Source organism: Pipistrellus hanaki (genome assembly GCF_964339955.1).
Source record: "Pipistrellus hanaki genome assembly, chromosome: 7".
Classification (NCBI taxonomy): Eukaryota; Metazoa; Chordata; class Mammalia; order Chiroptera; family Vespertilionidae; genus Pipistrellus; species Pipistrellus hanaki.
This window is the reverse complement of record NC_140509.1, coordinates 12,892,948-12,911,778: the sequence shown is the minus strand read 5'-3', so window position 1 is coordinate 12,911,778 and position 18,831 is coordinate 12,892,948. Positions and strand designations below refer to the sequence as shown.

The 18,831-nt window shown below is 47.5% G+C and overlaps 1 protein-coding gene across 2 annotated transcripts; it reads left to right on the top strand.

Annotated features, from left to right (window-relative positions):
- Positions 1 to 2,571: 2,571 nt before the first annotated feature.
- Positions 2,572 to 18,789, top strand: MRPS18A (mitochondrial ribosomal protein S18A). 2 transcript variants are annotated; one of them, XM_084889820.1, is made up of 6 exons: positions 2,573 to 2,727; positions 10,105 to 10,136; positions 12,455 to 12,562; positions 15,032 to 15,155; positions 15,403 to 15,472; positions 18,395 to 18,789. In XM_084889820.1, the coding sequence occupies exons 1-6, from the start codon at positions 2,616 to 2,618 to the stop codon at positions 18,540 to 18,542; spliced, it is 594 nt and encodes a 197-aa protein (XP_084745946.1). In that variant the 5' UTR covers positions 2,573 to 2,615; the 3' UTR covers positions 18,543 to 18,789. The 2 variants fall into 2 exon arrangements, with proteins under 2 accessions (XP_084745947.1, XP_084745946.1); XM_084889821.1 differs by lacking the exon at positions 12,455 to 12,562 and having other exon boundaries at positions 2,572 to 2,727.
- Positions 18,790 to 18,831: the final 42 nt, after the last annotated feature.

Below are 18,831 nucleotides of genomic sequence, written 5' to 3'. Positions count from 1 at the left end.
CTTCACGTTCCAGGATTGATACTAGAACTGAAAATAATTCTTCACATGCAGAAGAGTGACTCTGCCAACAGCCCCAGAAACTCTGGCTCTTGAAAAGCCCTTCAAACCAGCCGGGGAGCTCCGTTGATCAGAGCATCGTCCCCATATACCAACGTTATGGATTAGATCCCCAGTCAGGGCACATACAAAAATCAAGCAAGGAATGCATATATAAGGGGAACAACAAATCATGTTCTCTCTCTCTCTCTCTCTCTCTCTCTCTCTCTCTCTCTCAATTAAATAATTTAATTTAAAAAAAGAAAAGGCCCTTCAATTGGGTGGCAGCTATCATTTGCCGCCCCCAGAAAAGAGCCCTCACTCCCTTTTATTTTATAGCAGTTATATTTTTCAAAAATCTACAACATATCCAACTGGGAAGACTCAGTGATGAAATAGAAGATACTATATTTGGAATAGGAAGATAGATCTTAGAAAACACATTCAAATTAAAGGCAATCTAAATGCCTAGCACTTGGGGATTGGTTGAGTAAGTTATGGCACTTCCAGACCATAGAATAGTATATAGCCATTAAAAATGGTGATAAAGGACCAATGGAACCAAATAGAAGTTCCAGAAACAGATCCACACCAGATAAAAAGCAATGGGGGGAAGTATTTTTTTTACTATATTTTTATTGATTTCAGAGATGAAGAAAAAGGGAGAGAGAGATAGAAACATCAATGATGAGAGAGAATTGGCTGCTTCCTGCATGCTCCACACTGGGAATTGAGCACACAACTGGGGCATGTGCCCTGACTGAGAATCAAACCGTAACCTCCTTGTTCATAGGTTGATGCTCAACCACTGAGTCATGCTAGCCAGGTGGAAAGTATAATACTACATAATAAAAGACTAATATGCAAATTGTCCCCTCAACCGGGAGTTGGATCAGGGGGTAGGGCCAGCCAGCCAACCACTTGCAGCCCCTCCCCCACCAGCCCCGCCCCCATCATTCCCCCCAACCCTGATTAGGGGCAGGCCTGCCAGACCCCACCTGTGCATGAATTCATGCACCAGGCCTCTAATATTTTTAATAAATGATGCTGTGCTCCACCCTACCATGTGTCAGTCTCACACATCTAGATTGACTTTCAAATTTCCCCTTCCCAGAATCTGCCCTTGCTAAACACAATGTTTTAGTTACTCCAATGCCACATTTCTCCTCCTCTCTTATCTGTGGTGATGCCACTCAAGCTCCCCAAGCAGCAGCTGCTCTGCATCCTCTTAGTCCACCAGATATGCTCCTTCCCCCATCATCGAATGAGCTGTGCCATTTAATGAGCCTGACTTTTCCCATCTATGAATCAGAGTAGGATAACTAGAAAATCCCCCTTCAGGTTTATTGTGGAGGGTGGAAAAGAATATCCCAACCACCAAATGGAAGAGTTGACCTGTGAATGGCTTTCTTTTCTTAGGAAGCTCCAGGGGAATATATTATGTCCCTGTGAATCCAAAAGAGGGAAAATTGAGCACCTTTACTTTCTTTTTGATACTGAAACAAAAAATGTGGGTGTTTGATATATTAGGGAGATAGAAGAAAGAAAAGCTGGGGGGAGGGGTGATCCTCTGGGATTGATAAAAAATAATAGGCACATGCTTCTTTTACATAGGTGGGTACAGGATAGTTAACAGTCAACAGTGAACTACTATAAACTGCTTTTCAATTTTAAGTTTCAATTTAGACCATACTTTGTGATTACTCTAAGTCTCTGTGTTTTCAAGGCCACCAATCAGGCCTTGCCTGAGTTAGTCAGGTTAGAATGTGGACCCTTTTTGTCCACATATTGCATGTATTGTGTATCAGGCACTGTGCTATGTGCTGGAGATATGAGAGTCAACAATAAGCAATGTCCTTGCCTTCATGGAGCACACAGTCTCATGGGGAAACATATATAACACAAGCAAATGTAAAACTGCAATTATGCCAAGTACTAAGATGGAGAGGTATCTGGTGCTGAGAAACAGCAACAGGGAGGTTTTCAAGGAAGACTCCACTATGGAAGGGAAGTTTGAGCTGAGTTCTGAGAAATAAGTAGGAGTTTACCAGGTAGGCAAAGAGAAGATAGAGGAAAACAGCTGTGCAAAAGCCTTGGCCAAAGATGAGAATGGATGTTGTGGTGGGGAAGAGGAATATTAATTCTATCCTAGGCTTCCCTGATACCTAATGCTCCAGAACCAGTGCTCCTAACCATCTCAACTCTCCTGCACAGGCCTAGCTTCAGCCACAAGAAGCTGAATAGCCACATCTGACTTGCAGAGAAGAAAAAGCTTTCAAAATACAGGAGTAGTGCATGTGACTGCAGGGGGAAGCCTGCCAGGGAACGAAAGCGACCTCGGAGACTCCGGGGACTGGCAGACGGGAGCTAGAAGCCCTCCCCTATTCCTGGGAACGAAACACAGCCTCGACACAGAGGCCTCTACCCTTTGCCAAAAGCTAGAAAGGTGAGGGGAAAGGAAGTGACAGGGGTAACAGAGCGAGAAGCCCACAACCAGCTCGAGTCTTGCCCATCACGGCGGCTGCGCGTGCGCCGCTCCGGAAGCGGAAGTGCCCAAGAGGTCATCCTTGGTCTTCAAGATGGCGGCCCTCAGTGCGCTGGTGTCCCAGTGTGGGCGGCTGTTCCGAGGGCTTCTGGCAGGCCCTGCCGCGACCAGCTGGGCTCGGCCTCCAGATCGCGGGTTCAGGGAAGGTGAGTCCCCATTCCCGGCGACTTCCCAGCGCTGAAGAGGAGAGCGGCGGGGCTTCCTCCCCCGGCCGCCGCGCCCCTCCTTCCCTCCGCGCGGCTCCGAAACGTCGGAGATGCTGCCGCTCCCAGGGCGCCTGAAAGCCCCTTCCAGACCCTGGTTCTGTTATTATCTTGACTTTCCACCCCTCGCGAGCGTCCTCACGGGCAGGGGCGGGGGCGGATGGGGAGAACGGAGAGAAAGACCCGCTTAGTTAGCAAGGGCAGAAGAGAAACCTGTCCCAGGGTTCAGGAAAGTTTTCGGTAAGGGTCTGCGCGTTAATTCTCCCTTCCGTAGTCTCCGGACGGCCGTCTCGTTTATTAAAGTGCCCGTGGATCAGGAGGGAAGGACATCTGGAGACCTTCCCAAGCAGACCCTTTGCAGTTTTTCATCTGAAAGTGCTGTGTTCTGACGGCGGCTTTTTCTGCCCGGACCGCTAGTTTCCCAGAGAGGAAAGGCTATTGAACAGCTGAAACAGGCAAATGCTGAATGGTATTACTCCTTTTCATTCATCTTAAGTCTGGAAAGGCTTATGGGGAAACATATATTCTAACCAAGTGCTTTACTTCAGGCAGTCAAGGGATTCTGGAAAGAAAAGAAAAGAAAAAAAATACAGCCCTTTCCTGAGAAGTTCGGTTCTAAGGAGATGATATGTGTAGGCTGCAATAAAGGGCAGGGAGATTCGGCTGCTTGGAACAGCAAACCCAATTGGAAATTTTCATGAGGAGGATGCCTTGAATGGGCTTATAAAAGGGTGGGATCTGGAGGAGGGTGAATAGGGTCTTTCAAGACATAGCCTTCCTTTGTGCACTGCTGGAAGCAGGAAAGGATGAGTGGTGTGGGCCTTCTTTAAGATTCTGGCTCAGCATTGACCAGCATGTCTTTTAACTAAAACAGACATATCCAGAGGAAAAGAGTGATCCTTGTTTTCAGAGGGAACAGAAAGTTCAAAAAGAGCCTCATGGAGAGGCCATTAGGTTTGTTTGGGGAGATATCTCTTTAGCTTTCAAACAGCAATTCCAATAGAATGGGAAATCAAAGAGAGAGTTCATGAGGAAGTGGAAATCGCAGGTATGTGTGGAAAACCTAGCTATGAAGGGAAAATGGAGCATTTGCTAGGAAGAACAACAAAATTCTGATACTGCCTGATTAATGTTAGTCAAACGAATCCATTAATAAAGACACCAAAGAGACCATGCTGCTAATAAAAAGGACTTGGAAAAGGTGTTGCATCTTATTCCCATGCTGAAAACCAAGCATATACCCATAACATTTTTGAGGGTGTCTGCCAAGTGTCAAACATTAATGGCTGCAATTTACATATCCTTTATGAAATTCAAAGTTGAAAACAGTGCTTTGCTATGTTCCCAGAGGATAACCAAGAGCAATCGTTTTGGTTTGTTCTTTTACAAAGGAATATTTTAGATTCAAATTTTTTTCTGTTGGAAAGTTTGTGAAATGATGGACGGTATCATCAGGTGGGTATGTGAAGGCCTCCTCTCCATAAATACTTGGGTTTGTTGCTCTTCTTGGCTACTCACTGTCAGACCTAAAAGCTACATTGAATTGATGTCATCTTAAACAAAGAAGAACCAATCACCTGTCTCCAAAGCCTTTATTTATTTTATTTTATTTTTTATTGATTTGAGAGAGAGAAATATCCATCTGTTGTTCCACTCATTTATGCATTCATTGGTTGATTCCTGTCTGTGCCTTGACCAGAGATCAAATCCACAACCTTAGTGTATCGAGACAAATCCAATGGCCTCTAACCAATTGAGCTACCCAGCCAGGGCTCCAAAGCATTTCAATGAAAAAAATTTTCCTTGATATTCTACCTCCTATGTATAAAGTACAAAATATTACACATATCTAATTTTGACTGGTCCCAGCTGGTATATTTGACACCCAAATAATATTGTACACTTAGAATTTAATGTTGTGGAGAGGAAGCTGGATGTCTTGCTGAAAACATTCAAGTATCCTACTTTTCAAAGTATCAGATAATACTGTTTAATTTTAGTCAGAGTTCATCAGTACTCAGTGCCAGGACTCCTGCCTGTAAAGACTCTAAGTCTAAAGCGGTGATTCTCAATTGCGAGTAGTTATGTTCCTCAGGAACTTTTGGCAATGTCTAGAGACATTTTTAGTATTCACAGCTGATACTCCTGGCATCTGGTGGGTAGAGTCCAGGAATGCTACTGTCATCTTACAGTGCACATGATGGCTTCCCACAACAACAAACGACATGGCATAAAATGTGAGTCATGCTGCTGTTGAGAAAACCTGGTCTAAAGTTTGATCAGAGCGACAGACAAGGCCAAAAAATAGGCCCTGACAAGTTTGGCTCAGTGGCTAGAGTGCTGGCCCTCAGACTAAAGGGTTCCAGGTTCAATTGCAGGATCCCCCACCCTGGATCAGGAGGCAACCAATCCATATGTCTCTCTCACATGGATGTTTCTCTCTCTGTCCCTCCCCTTCCCTTCCACTCTCTAAAAATCATTGGGAAAATATCTTCCGTTGGGAATTAACAAAAAATATATATTATTATGGAAGGAACACAAATATGGAAATTGTGGTTTTTTAAGTGCCTGCTGCAAACACTGTGCCAGGTTTTTCACCTACATTTATTTAATCTTCCCAGCAATCCTTAAAGCTGGATATTACTGACGTTTTTACAAATGAGGCCCAGAGGGGTTCAGTAACCACTCAACATCACACAGCCAGTGAGTGCTGGAGTTGAAAGTAAAGCCAGTGCTCTTCCCTCTCCACCAGTAACATCACCTCAGTACTCCATGGCAGGGCCTCCTCGTGGCTCCCTCCCTTCCCTGAAAGCCCACATCGTTAACTTGCTGAAGACCACTTAATGTCTATGGTTAGCACTGCCAGACTTGGCAAAGATTGTGTTGACCTTATTCCTGCATTATCACTGAGAGCTCTAATGAAGGAAAAATATTTAAAACAAGAAAAATAAGCATGTTGCTTATCTGAATGTATAGTAATGATCTATCAGACACCTAGATAAGAAAGAGTTGAAATGATTAAAGCTAAAAGGAATTTTCTTCATCTTTTCCAGTTAGCTATAGCATTTCAGACAAGGCAGCTGAAAGCTTTGAGAGAGGAGTGAGCAAGTTGGGGCTTTACAGAATTGCAGCAATAGGACTCATCCTAAAGCAGAGTGCAGAGGGACATTCCCGCAGAGGGGTCCAAGAGAAAAGTGGGAGGTGATGAGAGAATCAGAACATTTCAGTGGTAGAATGAAAGATGAACAGAAGAGAGTGGTGCTTGAGAGGAGGGAGATTGAGAAAAGTAGTTAATGAACAGAAGTGCAGACACACATCTCAAACATGCATTTACTTCTGACCTTCTAAGACTGTCAGTGCCACCTCTTAGCCAACCTGCCATTCAGTTACTCCATTCCTTCATACTCTGGCACTTGGTTTCCATGGACCCTTTCCAAGAAGGACCTTGGTCTCTGGGCACTTTGTGTAGCCATGCCTCCACTCCTCATCATTAATCTTTCCTCACTTCCTCCTTTACTTAAACAGTTAGGCTGTGCACTGTCTGTGTTTATGTGGCCATCAAGGTCTTTCTGTGTTCACTGCAATCTTACCGCAATGCTGCTTGCTCTGGACTGTTATAATTCAGTTATCTTGGACTCCATCCTAGACGAGTATTTACTGAAGCACTCAAAGGACCTCTTTACGAGGCATGGACTTTATTATAGTGAAGTTCCCATACTTGGTTTTGTTCTCTTTTCTCCCCTAGGGCAAAGACTGTCTTCCTATTCTGTTGTTACTCCACAATAGGTGGAGCTGACTGTACCTCCACCCGTGCTCAGCAAATCTGTTGCCTCCTGTGGAACAGATTATTTGATTTGTATGAGAAGTGCCTGTCTTTGAAGATTTTGGCCCTTGATTCTAGTTTAGAAAAGGGCTTCATTTCTTTCCTGAGTTTACTTGATATAACCATTTATCAGAACGACACAGTGATTCCATCTTTTTCTAAACAAGTTCTACGTTAGTGCCTAAATCTCCTAGTCCAGCTTTTCTTAGCCACCCCCACTTCTCTTAAATGGAGAGGAGGCCAGGGACAAAATGGATCTCGGGTTTTGTTTGGTTTTGACATGTTTTTGTATGCACACTGAAAATCAATACTATTTTGATTCCTATCTCCTGTTTTGAGAGGCTTAAAATCTATCAGAGCCTCTTCAGGCTCCAGCCAGGCCTTCTGCCCTAGCACTGAGACACCGCCCTGATTAATCTCGATCTCCAGTGAATTCTCAGGTCATTCCTTCTGGTTTGACAAATTATCTCTATTAGATAAGCATCTGCCTAATGTTTTACCCACTGGCTTATAGTAAGATGATTCACTGGCTCGGAGTTGCTGTGTGGGGAGCTTGTGAACAGTGGAGCTTGCCATGGTCTTTGATCTCCTTTCCAGGGGCCAGTGGGATGACTTCAAGGTTTGGTTCTTTGCCGGGAGTGATGTGTGTTTTGTTAGACTTGTTTACCTCATGATTAGGACCCAAGTGCCTCCACAGAGAAGAAACCACATGTTTATCTGCTTTGGGTTTTGGGGCATTGTTCTAGTGCTGACTCAGTGGTATCAGAATGGTTCTCCTTTTGTTTCTGACGATGATTCTTAAAAACTTTCCTCCTACCCGTTGTTGCTCTGATTTGGTCACCCCTCCATCCAACTTAGTTTTTTACAAATGTGCGGTGTTTCTGGGGTGCCTAGAAGCCCTACTGGGCTGGAGCTGTGCCCTCTTTCTGCACCCCCTTGTTGATAGGTTGACACATTGCAGTGACAGTCCTTTTGTAACTGAGCTGGCCTCCAAACTGAGCACCAGGTTGAGTCTCCCCCACATCCCGTTTAGGCGGGTCTCTGTTCTGAACAAGGAGATCCGCGTGTGGGTGACGCATTTCCTTTTACTGGGAGAAACCTAGTTTGTCTTTGTGAATTGATTGGTAACTACAATGTTTGGGAGAAAGCCTCAGGGCCTTTCTTGTCATTGTTACAACTTGGAGTGTCTGGAGTTGGAAATGGAAAGGCCCTCTCAGGTAGGTTGTTTTAAAGTAATGAGTCTTTATGAATAGCCGTGCCCAGAAACAAATGGGAAGCAATTCCAGCCGCCTGTGTCCAATTAGGTGTCAGTCACAGAGCTCAGCGATCACAGATGTTGCTGTGGGACTCTGGTTGGGTTAGAATCGCCTCACTTTTTTTCCTTAGACATATTCTTTCTCTCTTATTGTTTGTTTTTTTATTGCAAAAGCAGTACATATTTAGTTTAGAAAGTTTAGAAAATACAGATAGGCATAAAGAAGAAACTAAAAATCACCTACTACCAGCACTGAGAGAAAAACAATATTACTATTTGTATATATAGCTTCAGGGGTCTGAGTCTCCTAAAATTCATGTTTAATTGTATGTATGCTAGGGAGAGATCCATAACTTTGACTAGATGGTCAAAGTTAAGAACCTTAGGTTCTTTTTAATCGGTAATCTTGCCTTGGCTAAAGCTGAGTAAAACTAATTGTGGTAGCCAAGCTGCTGTTAAAATATGATTTTAGTATGTGTGGAGACAGTTTGCAGTTACGTGAGCCCAAGTTTCCTATTACAGCAATTAACAGTCAGAAGGAGACCATGACGAATATTTTGCTCCCTGAGAGCTAGTACACATTAATTGAGCATCTGCATGGAATTATGTGCCAGTTCCTATGCTAACAGTTCTCTTTCTAAAGAAACCGGGAGAACAAACAAAGATCTCCAAGAATTTTCTGTTTGATTATATTTGCCAAATGTGGGCTTTTAGCTTGGTTCTCCCTTTGCATATTGTTGGAGTTGTCACTCTGCATCTTAGTCAGAAATATGTACAGCCTGACAGCTGTGTGTGACTTATTGTCTTTCCCTCGGGTTCTCTGTTGGCTGCCAGACCTAGAGGCAAAGAGCTGAGGGAGTCCCTTTCAGTTTGGAATTGCAGTTGTCTTCCTGAACCCAGTATCCGTAGCGCCCTGTGCTATTTATTTTTTTATTTTATTGATTTTGTAGAGAGGAAGGGAGAGAGATAGTTAGAAACATCGATGAGAGAGAGTCATCGATCAGCTGCCTCTTGCACACCCCCTACTGGGGATATGCCCACAACCAAGGTACATGCCCTTGACCGGAATCGAACCCGAGACCCTTCAGTCCCCAAGCCGACGCTCTATCCATTGAGCCAAACCGGTCTCAGCCCACCTCTTTTTTTTTTATTATTGGTTTTGAGAGAGAAAGGGAAGGAGAGAGAAACATCAATATGAGAGCAAAACATCTATCGGCTGCCTCCTCCACACCCCTATCAGGGATTGAGTATACAACCCCAGGCATGTGTCCTGACTGGAAATCAACCAGCAATCGATACACCTGGCAACACCCAGCCAACTAAGCCACACACACCAGCAAGGCACTCCCACCTCTTTTATCCCACCTCTCCAGCAGATAACAAAATGCAACCCTGGCCGAAACCAGTTTGGCTCAGTGGTAGAGCATTGGTCTGCGGACTGAAAGGTCCCAGGTTCAATTCCGGTCAAGGGCATGTACCTTTGTTGCGGGCACATCCCCAGGAGGGGGTGTGCAAGAGGCAGCTGATCGATGATTCTCTCTCATCGATGTTTCTAACACTCTATCCCCTCTATCTACCTCTCTGTAAAAAAATCAATAAAAAATATATATTTTTTTAAATGCAACCCTGCAGGGAGGAGTGGAGAAAAGAAGAGGATTTAACTCACACAGTTGTCCTCATCTAGTTTTTTACACAAGGTTCTCAGAATGAATTTTAGGAGTGAACTTATCTCATTGCTTATCTACCCAGGGCCATTGGAGTTGTGTTAGTTCAGTGCTGTAACTTAGACTGTAAACTAATCAAGGTCAAGAATTATGTTTGTCTGATTCTCTTAGTAAGTGGGTACTTTTGAAGGTCTTTTACATGCTTCTGCTGTCGCCACCACCAACACCACACACACACTCAGGTCATTATTGCTAGCCGTAGTATGGCAGGATGTTGCCAATTTCCTTAGATAGCACCAAGATGAATCTTGGCTTAGAAAGGCACAAAAACAGTGTGGAGACTCTTAATCCCAGAGAGATGATATTACTTGGGTGTCTGGGCTTGCCCCCGCCCAGCCTCAAGGGCATAGAGCCTTGGCACTTGGAGGTGAACCCTGCACGCTTTCCCTTCTAGGTGGTGACTGTGGGAGAGTGCAGAATGAAGGCTCTATTTTTCTGCTGTAGAATTTGAGCTATTATTTGAAACTCCCTGTTCCTTATTAAATGGCTGACCTAATTTTTCCCCTTTATCTCTGTAGTGGTGGAGATCCAAGAAGGGAAGACAACTATAGTAAGTATCATCGAGTTGGCCATTTACAATATAACCTCTTTAACACTTGGAGCTGCCTGGTTGCTTCTTTGAGGGAGGGAAAGAGGGAGGTCCAAACTGGGCTCCTAGCTCCAGGATCAGGTCCCTCTGGGACCATAAATCTTACAGTCTGCTATTTTTCAAGATGTGTGCTATTGTGTGGTTCATCAGGAACAGTCACTTATACCTGGATTGAAGCATCTGTTATTTAAAATGGCCATGTGGATAACAAGGTCTTTACTGATATGTTCTTTGGAGGGTGATAAATTAGTTTTCCAAAGGGGAAACTAAAGCAATGGCAGGACTGAAGACCAGAGTAAGTTGATCCGGGGCCAGGATCCTAGATCTCCGCTCCTTTCCTTTCTGCCCAGAATGACTAAGCTACTCCTTCAGTGGTTCCGTTACAAGGTGACACTCTCTGGACCCTGTTGGTAAGAAAGCTAGAATGACTTGATCCACCCACTCCCCCTTCCTTGTTGGGCCCATCTCACCTCCCTCCTGCAGGAGTCATGGGGCCTAGATTATCCTATAATCCCTAAAAGACGGCATTGTTTTCACATGGCTTTCCTTGCCTCCAAGAAACCCACAGCCCCTCCACACAGCTCCTAGAAGCCTGTATAGCTTCCATGTCAACCAGGGATTTAACCCTTCTGGCAGCCAGCCAAGCAGTCTTATCCCCAGATCAAGGTTTTCGGGTTCCCTTTTTGGGTCTTCCCTAGAATTCTCCCTCAGCTTTTGCATTGCTTAACCTCAAAATAGTTCTTTGGAGGGGGCCCCCTCCCCCTTAGGACACCTTATTTCCTTATTCAAAGCTGAAACAAGCATTTACCCTGTGAACTCCCTGCTGGTGGAGAGAAAACACATCTGGCTTCTGAGTGTGAAGACGGTTTTTCATGCGGGGCATGAATCTGCTGTTTGTAGAATGAACATGGAGACATGGTGGCATTAGGAGAAACTTGGGGGAGGGAGCCCACCCCTGCCTGGAGAGGCACTGCCTTGGCTGGTGGTATTTATCGCTCAGTCTCCGGGGTCTCACTTTCTTCATCTGTAAAGTATGATCATAATGCCTCCCTCCCTAGGCTGTGGGGTTAAATGAGATGACACATGTGAACCATGATTAGCACAAAACCGGGCATATAATGGGGAATCAAGGAATGTTAGCTTTCTCCCCACAGACCACCTTACACCTTAACCCCTCTCAAGCCTACTCACACCTACATGTTTTCCTTAGCACACTTCTCTATTTCTGGCCCTGGCGGAAAGGTAGGTAGCAATGCCCTGCACAACCAAGCCTTGCTTCCAGCTCCTCTCCTGTTTGCACTTCTACCTCAGGAGACAGTGTTGCTTCCCTTCCAAAGCCTCTGAGCCCTGTCCCAGCCTCGCTCTCATAATCCATGGCTTCAAACAGCAAGGCTTTCTAACCCCCCCCCCCCCCTTGCAATTGGAGCTGACTCCCAGATCAGTGGTCCATTGCACTTAGTAATTCCAAGGCTGTGTCACAGGATACAACAGCCACAGCAGAGGTCATTTTGCACGTGGCCTCAGCACGGTTGAAAAGGTGGCATCCAAAATAATGAAAGCAAGGAGGAAGACGGGAATGTATTCTCCCATCTGTGTGTTTGAAAGAGAGAGAGAGAAGCAGCAGAGTGCACACGGATATCTGGGCACTGCTGGCATCCTAGGCTGGCTAATTCTTTGTTGGTAGGGACTATCCTGTGCATTGCAGGATGGTTAGCTTCCCTGCTAGCTGCCAATCTCACCCCACCCCCCAGTAGTGACGGTCGATTAGGAATGCCTCAGACATTATCCAGTGTCCCGTGGGGAAGAGTGGACAAAATCATGGCAGGCTAAGAACCACTGGCACAGACTTCGCTCTGTAAGATAAGCTGGGAGCTGCAGTTTCCTCGGAAGGATAGGTGGGATGGGAGGAGACTTCCTTTGGACTCTACATCCCTGCGCAGTTTGAAACTTTTTACCATGTACATTTATTACTTCTTCCCAAAGGTGGTTTTTGTTTGTGAGGAAGGAAAAGTAGCATTCAGCTGATACAGCAAACCTCTCCCTCTTGCCACCAGCATTAAGTTCAGTTCCCACTGCCCTTAAAGCTACCAACTCACTTCTCTGTGGACACTCCAAGGCCCACTGCAAAACCGCCACCACAGTTCCAGCAGAGACCTATTACCCGTTCCACAAAACTCCCAGAGGTGGAGTTATGCAGCAGTCCCACCAGTTTGGGGAGTTGCTCAAGTTAGTGAGCACACGGCCCTCTCCCTCACTGGCTTTCTTTCTCTGCCTCCTAGATCGAAGGCCGTATCACAGACACTCCCCGGGAAAGTCCAAATCCCCCTAACCCCTCTGGCCAGTGCCCCATCTGCCGGTGGAACCTGAAGCACAAGTATGGCTATGAGGTGAGTGTGCAAAGACAGGGGGCTCTGCATGTTAGAGAGGTCATCTTCCCTGGATTACAAGCGCCATTCCTGCCCCCAGCTCTTCCCCCATGGCCGCTGCTGCATCCCATGGAGCCATCAGAGACAAGCTCTCAGCCCTGCTGCACATGAGAATTACAGGAAAGCTTTATAAAACGTTCAGGCCCCACCCCCAGACATTGATTCCGTCGGCCTGGCCATCACTTTTTAAAACTCCCCAGGTCATTCTCATGTGCAGCCAGGGTTGAGAGTCATTTGGTTCATTGTCTGGTTGCATGTAAATCAGACCACCAGAGCCAGGTACCCAAGTCTTGCAGGGTTGTGTTTCCAAGAGGGTGGAGTCAGGATCTGAGTTTGGTTTCTTTCTTTTATAATGAGAGGCTGTTTGGAAAGGCCTCTCTGTGATCTGGAGACACATTATTGTCTCTCTGTTGGAGCTACAGAGGCCCCTGTTTGCTCCAGCTCTTCTACCACTTCATCTGTTTTCATGGGATGACGACAGTGAATAATAAGTACCGTGCACTGAGCACATGCTCTGCAAACGGCACTGTTGTAAGCATTTACACATCTTCATTCACTCAGTTTTCACAGTATTCCTACGAAGAAGGTACTTTTTTCATCCTGGTTTTACAGGCAAGGACATTTGAGGCATGGAAAAGTTAATGAACTTGCCTCAGGTCACCCAGCTAATTATCAGACTCTGGGGATACAACCCCCACGTAGAATACGATCCCAGCTATCCCTCTGTATTCTCTAGCAATGGGGAGAACCTGGGGAAAAGGACACAACCCTGGAGAAATTCAGACTTGTCCTTCAGAGTTCTGTTGGTGGCATTAAGCACCCTATTTTTAGGTTTCAGGTGATTGAGGCTCTGGGCCAATTTGACCTGCAGGTTGTCCCTGTGCCCCTCTGTGGAATGGGGTGACTAAGGGCAGAGATCCCGGTCAGGTGGTAAGAGCAGGAGAGGCCATGGGATCTGAACAGAATGACCTAACTAATCTCCCAGGCTGGGAGCCTTGGCTTTAGGCCACCAGGGGTGGGGCGGGGGTGTGCTCTCACCCTGCCCTGGGCCTTGCCGCTGATGGCCGCCTGGAGTAATAGGAGGCTTGCAGGCATGCGGCAGTATTGACAGCTTCTTGTTACCTGAAAGCTAGTGGGGTTCTGGCCATACTTGGAATCCCAGCTGAAGATGGGGGATGAACCTCCTGACCACCATGGGCACTCTTCCCACCAGCCATTTCCAGGAAATACAGCTTGGCTCTGTTTACCCGCAGAAGAAACCCAATCCCCTCCGAGGTAAAGGCTGAAGCTGTTTTCCTTTTACCCCTTTCCACTCAGGACACCGTTAGCCTGAGCTGCACAAAGCTGTTAACTTCCTTGGCAGCCTGCAATGGGGGAGGCTAGGGCAGTGAGCCCAGTTTATTAGCCCTGGATAATCCAATCCAAGTTCTTTTCATCAGATTCTGAAGATTACAGGGGTGGGAATTGGGGGGTCTGGGTCCCTCAGGAGCTGTCCAGTGATTAAAACAAATCTGCGGTTATACAGCGAGGCGCCTGCCAGGGCAGCAAGTCAGTTTGTGGACATGACTGCTAAGACTGGTGTGCCAGGCCCCTGGGGGGGAGAGGCGGGTGTGAGGGGGAGAGGGTGGCTTTTATTTAACCCCCTCAACTATCCTGTGAGAGTTGGGGGTAGGAAATGGTCTCTTGTCTCAATTTTGACTCTATTTGTCCTTGTTTCCTTGACTCTTCAAAGCAGTCCGATGGTCCAGAGGAAGCCTGAGAGTCCATTCACATCTGGTCACAGGGGCTTAGAAGATGTGGGATTTAACTTCACAGCCGTAGTCCCTTCCTCAGTTTGTATCTTGCAGGCTTTATTATCCAGTGTGGGGCATACAGGAAGCCGCCAATCAATGATTCTCTCTCATCATTGATGTTTTTATCTCTTTCCATCTCCCTTCTAAATCAATTTAAAAAATATATTTTAAAGCCGAAACCGGTTTGACTCAATGGATAGAGCATCAGCTTGGGGACTGAAAGGTCCCAGGTTCGATTCCGGTCAAGGGCATGTACCTTGGTTGCGGGCACATCCTCAGTAGGGGGTGTGCAAGAGGCAGCTGATCGATGACTTTCTCTCATCGATGTTTCTAAACTATCTCTCTCCCTTCCTCCCTGTACAAAATCAATAAAATATATTTTTAAAAAATATATATATATATTTTAAAAATAAATGTGGAAAAAAAAGTTAGGATTTAACTTTTGTAAGGGTGAAGGTTGTAGACCAGGGTGCAAAGCTCTGTGTGGAGGGAGTAGTCTCAGGTCCATTCCCAATAGAGACCTCAGCCTTTTGGAGTGCCAGGGTCAACAGCCTCCCATGTAGGTCACGTGGCCTGGCTTCCCAGCATCAAAAGTCCACCCAGGTGACCCTCATCACCTATTTTCTGTTTCTTCTAGGATGTTCTGCTGCTCAGCCAGTTCATCCGGCCTCACGGAGGCATGCTGCCTCGAAAGATCACAGGCCTGTGCCAGGAAGAACACCGCAAGATTGAGGAGTGTGTGAAGATGGCCCACCGAGCAGGTAGAATTCCCCTTGGGACTGTGGCCGCCATCTCCCCACCAGCTGCCCCATGTGTAGCCCCTCCTGGAAGAGTCTTCATTATAATTCCCTCAGTGCCAACCTTCTACCCTCTTGGGCTTTCCCTGAGTCCCCCAAGGAGGTTTGGTGGTTGGGCATTAGAATGTGCTAATCCCCTGTTTATGACATCATACTAGGTTGCTATGGGGATGTCAGAGACCATCTCCTTATATGCTCTTCCTCCACTCAGGTCTGTTGCCAAATCATAGGCCTCTGCTTCCTGAAGGAGTTGTTCCAAAAAAGAAACCCCAACTCAACCGGTAAGCACACTAGGGTGTCAACTTCCTGAGCATTCTGCAGGCCTCTAGTTCTCATTGTATTCTGTCAAGAAAGACATTTCTTGAAGCTCATCCCACAGCCCGGGAAAGCTAGTGTGTTGTTTGGCTGTCTGTTCCATCCCATCCAGCTTGAGCACCCACCCCCATTGGTCCTATTGAGGCTGCAGTTGGCGGTGCACATGCTTCTGTCACCCTCCCCTGCTGCCCTCAGCCCTCTTTCCTCTTCCCTCCCTAATAGGGCACTTAGCACAGGGGCAAGGAGCATAAGGCAGTTTGCTGGTTGGGCATTAGAATGTGCTAATCCCCTGTTTATGACATCATACTAGGTTGCTATGGGGATGTCAGAGCACTTCAAACTTTTAGTATCCCAGCACTGGGTTTATTAAAGGGCAAAATGAGGCTTTAAAAATGGGAGGGCTCTCTGGGGTGGGGCCACTTTATATAGCTGTGCAAGTCATTCACTGTAAAACTTGAAGGCAGTATCCACATAGACTAGATTGTGAATGGCGCTTCCTAGAATTGTATACTTAACCTGCCCAGCTGCACATGCTGACCTAGGAGGTCCTGAGGTTTTAGAGAAGAGAAAGGCCCCTAGATCCTTCAATCAATCAATCTGCCTTTCAGCCTAAGCCAGGGTGGCACCCTCTAGTGTAGGAGCAGACCTGTCTAATGCTCAGTCATCCTATTGTATGTTCCTTCCCTTCCCCCATATCTGATATTGCCACACTCTCATACTCCTAGATCTGTAATACCCCCTTATTGAAAGTAGAGCAAGTCTGTAAAACTGATTTTATAATTTATTCTTGTTCTCCTCTATTAATGATTCCTCCCTCTTTCAACCTGTCCAGCTGCCACTGGACTTGACCAAAGATGGTGAAGCAAAGCAAGACTTAACCCACCCCCTAGCAAACCTCCCAGTCTGATCTCTAACAGAACCTAGGCACGAGGGTAGGAGTACAGGCAAATGCCAGCCACAAGTTGCTGGGTTGGCAGGGCAGGGCCAGAGCTGGGTCTTCATTGATGCCTCACCACCACCCTGGCCCCATGCCCATCTCCACCTGCCTTTCCCACATTGTTAGCTGTGCTATCTGCCAGCAGTCCTGGGGGGTCAGGACCTAGTAACCTCTTTCTGTCTTTCCCAAATATGCTCTGGACCATTTGGGGTTGACCCTACCTTCCCCCTCACCCCCCACCCCTGTCTTGTTAAGAGACAGCAGCAGGCCTAAGGACGCAATCCCTCCTGCCCTCAGGCCTTTGAAGTGAGGCCAGGCTCCCTCCCATACATCCGGTGTCCTTTAACGTGACACAGGATTGATGATGTGTGGGGGCCCTTGGGTAGCAAGAGGCCACGGGTGGGGGAGTGACAGGGGGAGTCAGAGTCCTGGCTGCGATGAAGGCTGATTCCCTTGCGAGGGACGTTATGATTCTCTCCTTGGGCTTTGGGCTCAGGGAGCCACGTTTCCTCCTTCCTTTGCCCCTTCAGGAGTGGTAGGAAGGAGCCTTGGTTCTTCCTAGAGCTGGAATCTTCCCAAAAAGCTGACTGGAGGCCACCCAGGCACCCCTCCCCCACCAGCTGGCTGCTCCATGTGGCACAGGCATCAGGCCCAGGGCTAGCTGAAGCCCGGCTTCCTCGGGTCTCTCCAGGGCAGGGGAGGAACACTTCTAGGGCAGCAGTTCTGGGGAACCCGGTCAGCCTAGGGGGTCTCTGGGGTTCTGACGTTCCACCTGAGCACTCTTTTTGGGAAACCAGCTCCCATATCCTATCTCTTTACCCATCCCCTCTGGAGACTGGGAGATGCCAGCCCAGGGGCCTGCCAGGTATTCCTTCCCTTACTCTTTATTCTCCTGCTGTCCCAGAACCAACAGCCATAGAAAAAGCAGTCCCTGGGGCCAGTCCACTCCTCAGAAGTCTCCCTCCCTATTGGGGCATTGACATTGACACTGACAGGAGACTCAGAGAAATCCTGCCTGCCTGCCAGCACCTCCCCCAGCTCTTACTCCACTCAGAGCTGTTTCTTTGCACAGGGCTGAGAGCAGAAGACTCCACTGAAATGTATAAATCAGCAATCATAATTTTACTTTTATCTAAAAACGTTCATCCAAGGGTTTTTTTTGTTTTGTTTTGTTTTTTTAATTAAAAACATCTCTCATTTGAAGTTTTTGGAGGTGGCTGTGTTGAGTCGCAGCCTAGAGTGGAGGCAGGGAGGACCCTGGCCTTTGCCATAGCTGAGCTTTTAGGATGAAGGGTGGGCCTCTCTGGACAGGATCCGAGTTTCATTCTGAATGGAGTAAACCCCAGCCCCGGCCGACATGAGCCACTTTTCCGGGAACATCAGCGCCCTGGCCACCCCCAAAGGAGGCCAAAGGACTGGGCGGCAGCCATCTTTCCCCACCTCTCCTTCTTACCCCCATGAGCCCTCACCCTTGGCTCCCATCATGGGTTGAGTGAGGGGCAGGGGCCTGCACCAGTTATGGCTACCCAGGGGAGCTCCCTGAAGGCTGGGGTGGCAGAAGGAGCCAAGTGGGGAAGAGGGAAGGATTCCTCCAGGCCCTTACATCAGCCTCTCCGCTCCCCATGGCTGAGGCCACAGAGGAATGATCTGCTCTCTGAGTAGCCTCTTTCTCCACCTCCTCCCCCAGCAAATGCACACAAACATTGACAACTCATAAAGATCAAGGGAGTGCGTGGCCCTGGGCTGCCACACACACACAAGAACCCAGCCCATCTGTTTGCAGCACACTCAGCGGTTGCTCCCAGGAAAAGCCCCTGCTCCTCAAGGAAGGAAAACTAGAAAAGGGGTTTGGCTGGACAGCCATAGCTTTGGCCTGAGGAGGCAGTGCCCACTCTCCCAGCTCCATCCTGGGACCCCAGCCTTCAGCCACTTCCTGGTCCTCCCTCCACAGGTACCTGACCCGCTGGTCCGTCCGCTCCGTCAAGCCCATCTACAATAAAGGCCACCGCTGGAACAAGGTGCGCATGGCCGTGGGATCGCCCCTCCTGAAAAACAACGTCCGCTACACAAAGAAGCCTCTGGTGTTCTATCAGGGTTAGAACCTGCCCGCAGCTCCTGTACTCCTGCCTTCCCACGGCTGGCCTGGCCCCGCCAACATGAAGGACACAGTGGCATGGACCACCTTCAGTGGCCCGCCGGCAGCGGTGCTGGGAGCCGGGGGCAGGCAGGGCAGTTGGGTTCTTTGGCAACTACGATGGTCCCCTGGCTGGTTGGGGCCGTACTCTGTGCTAGGGGACAGGAGTTTTGCTCAACGGAATGTCATAAACCAGGCTCATGTTTCACCCACTGGATGTGTGCTCACTGCTTGGGGGCTTGGCCTGTTTCTGG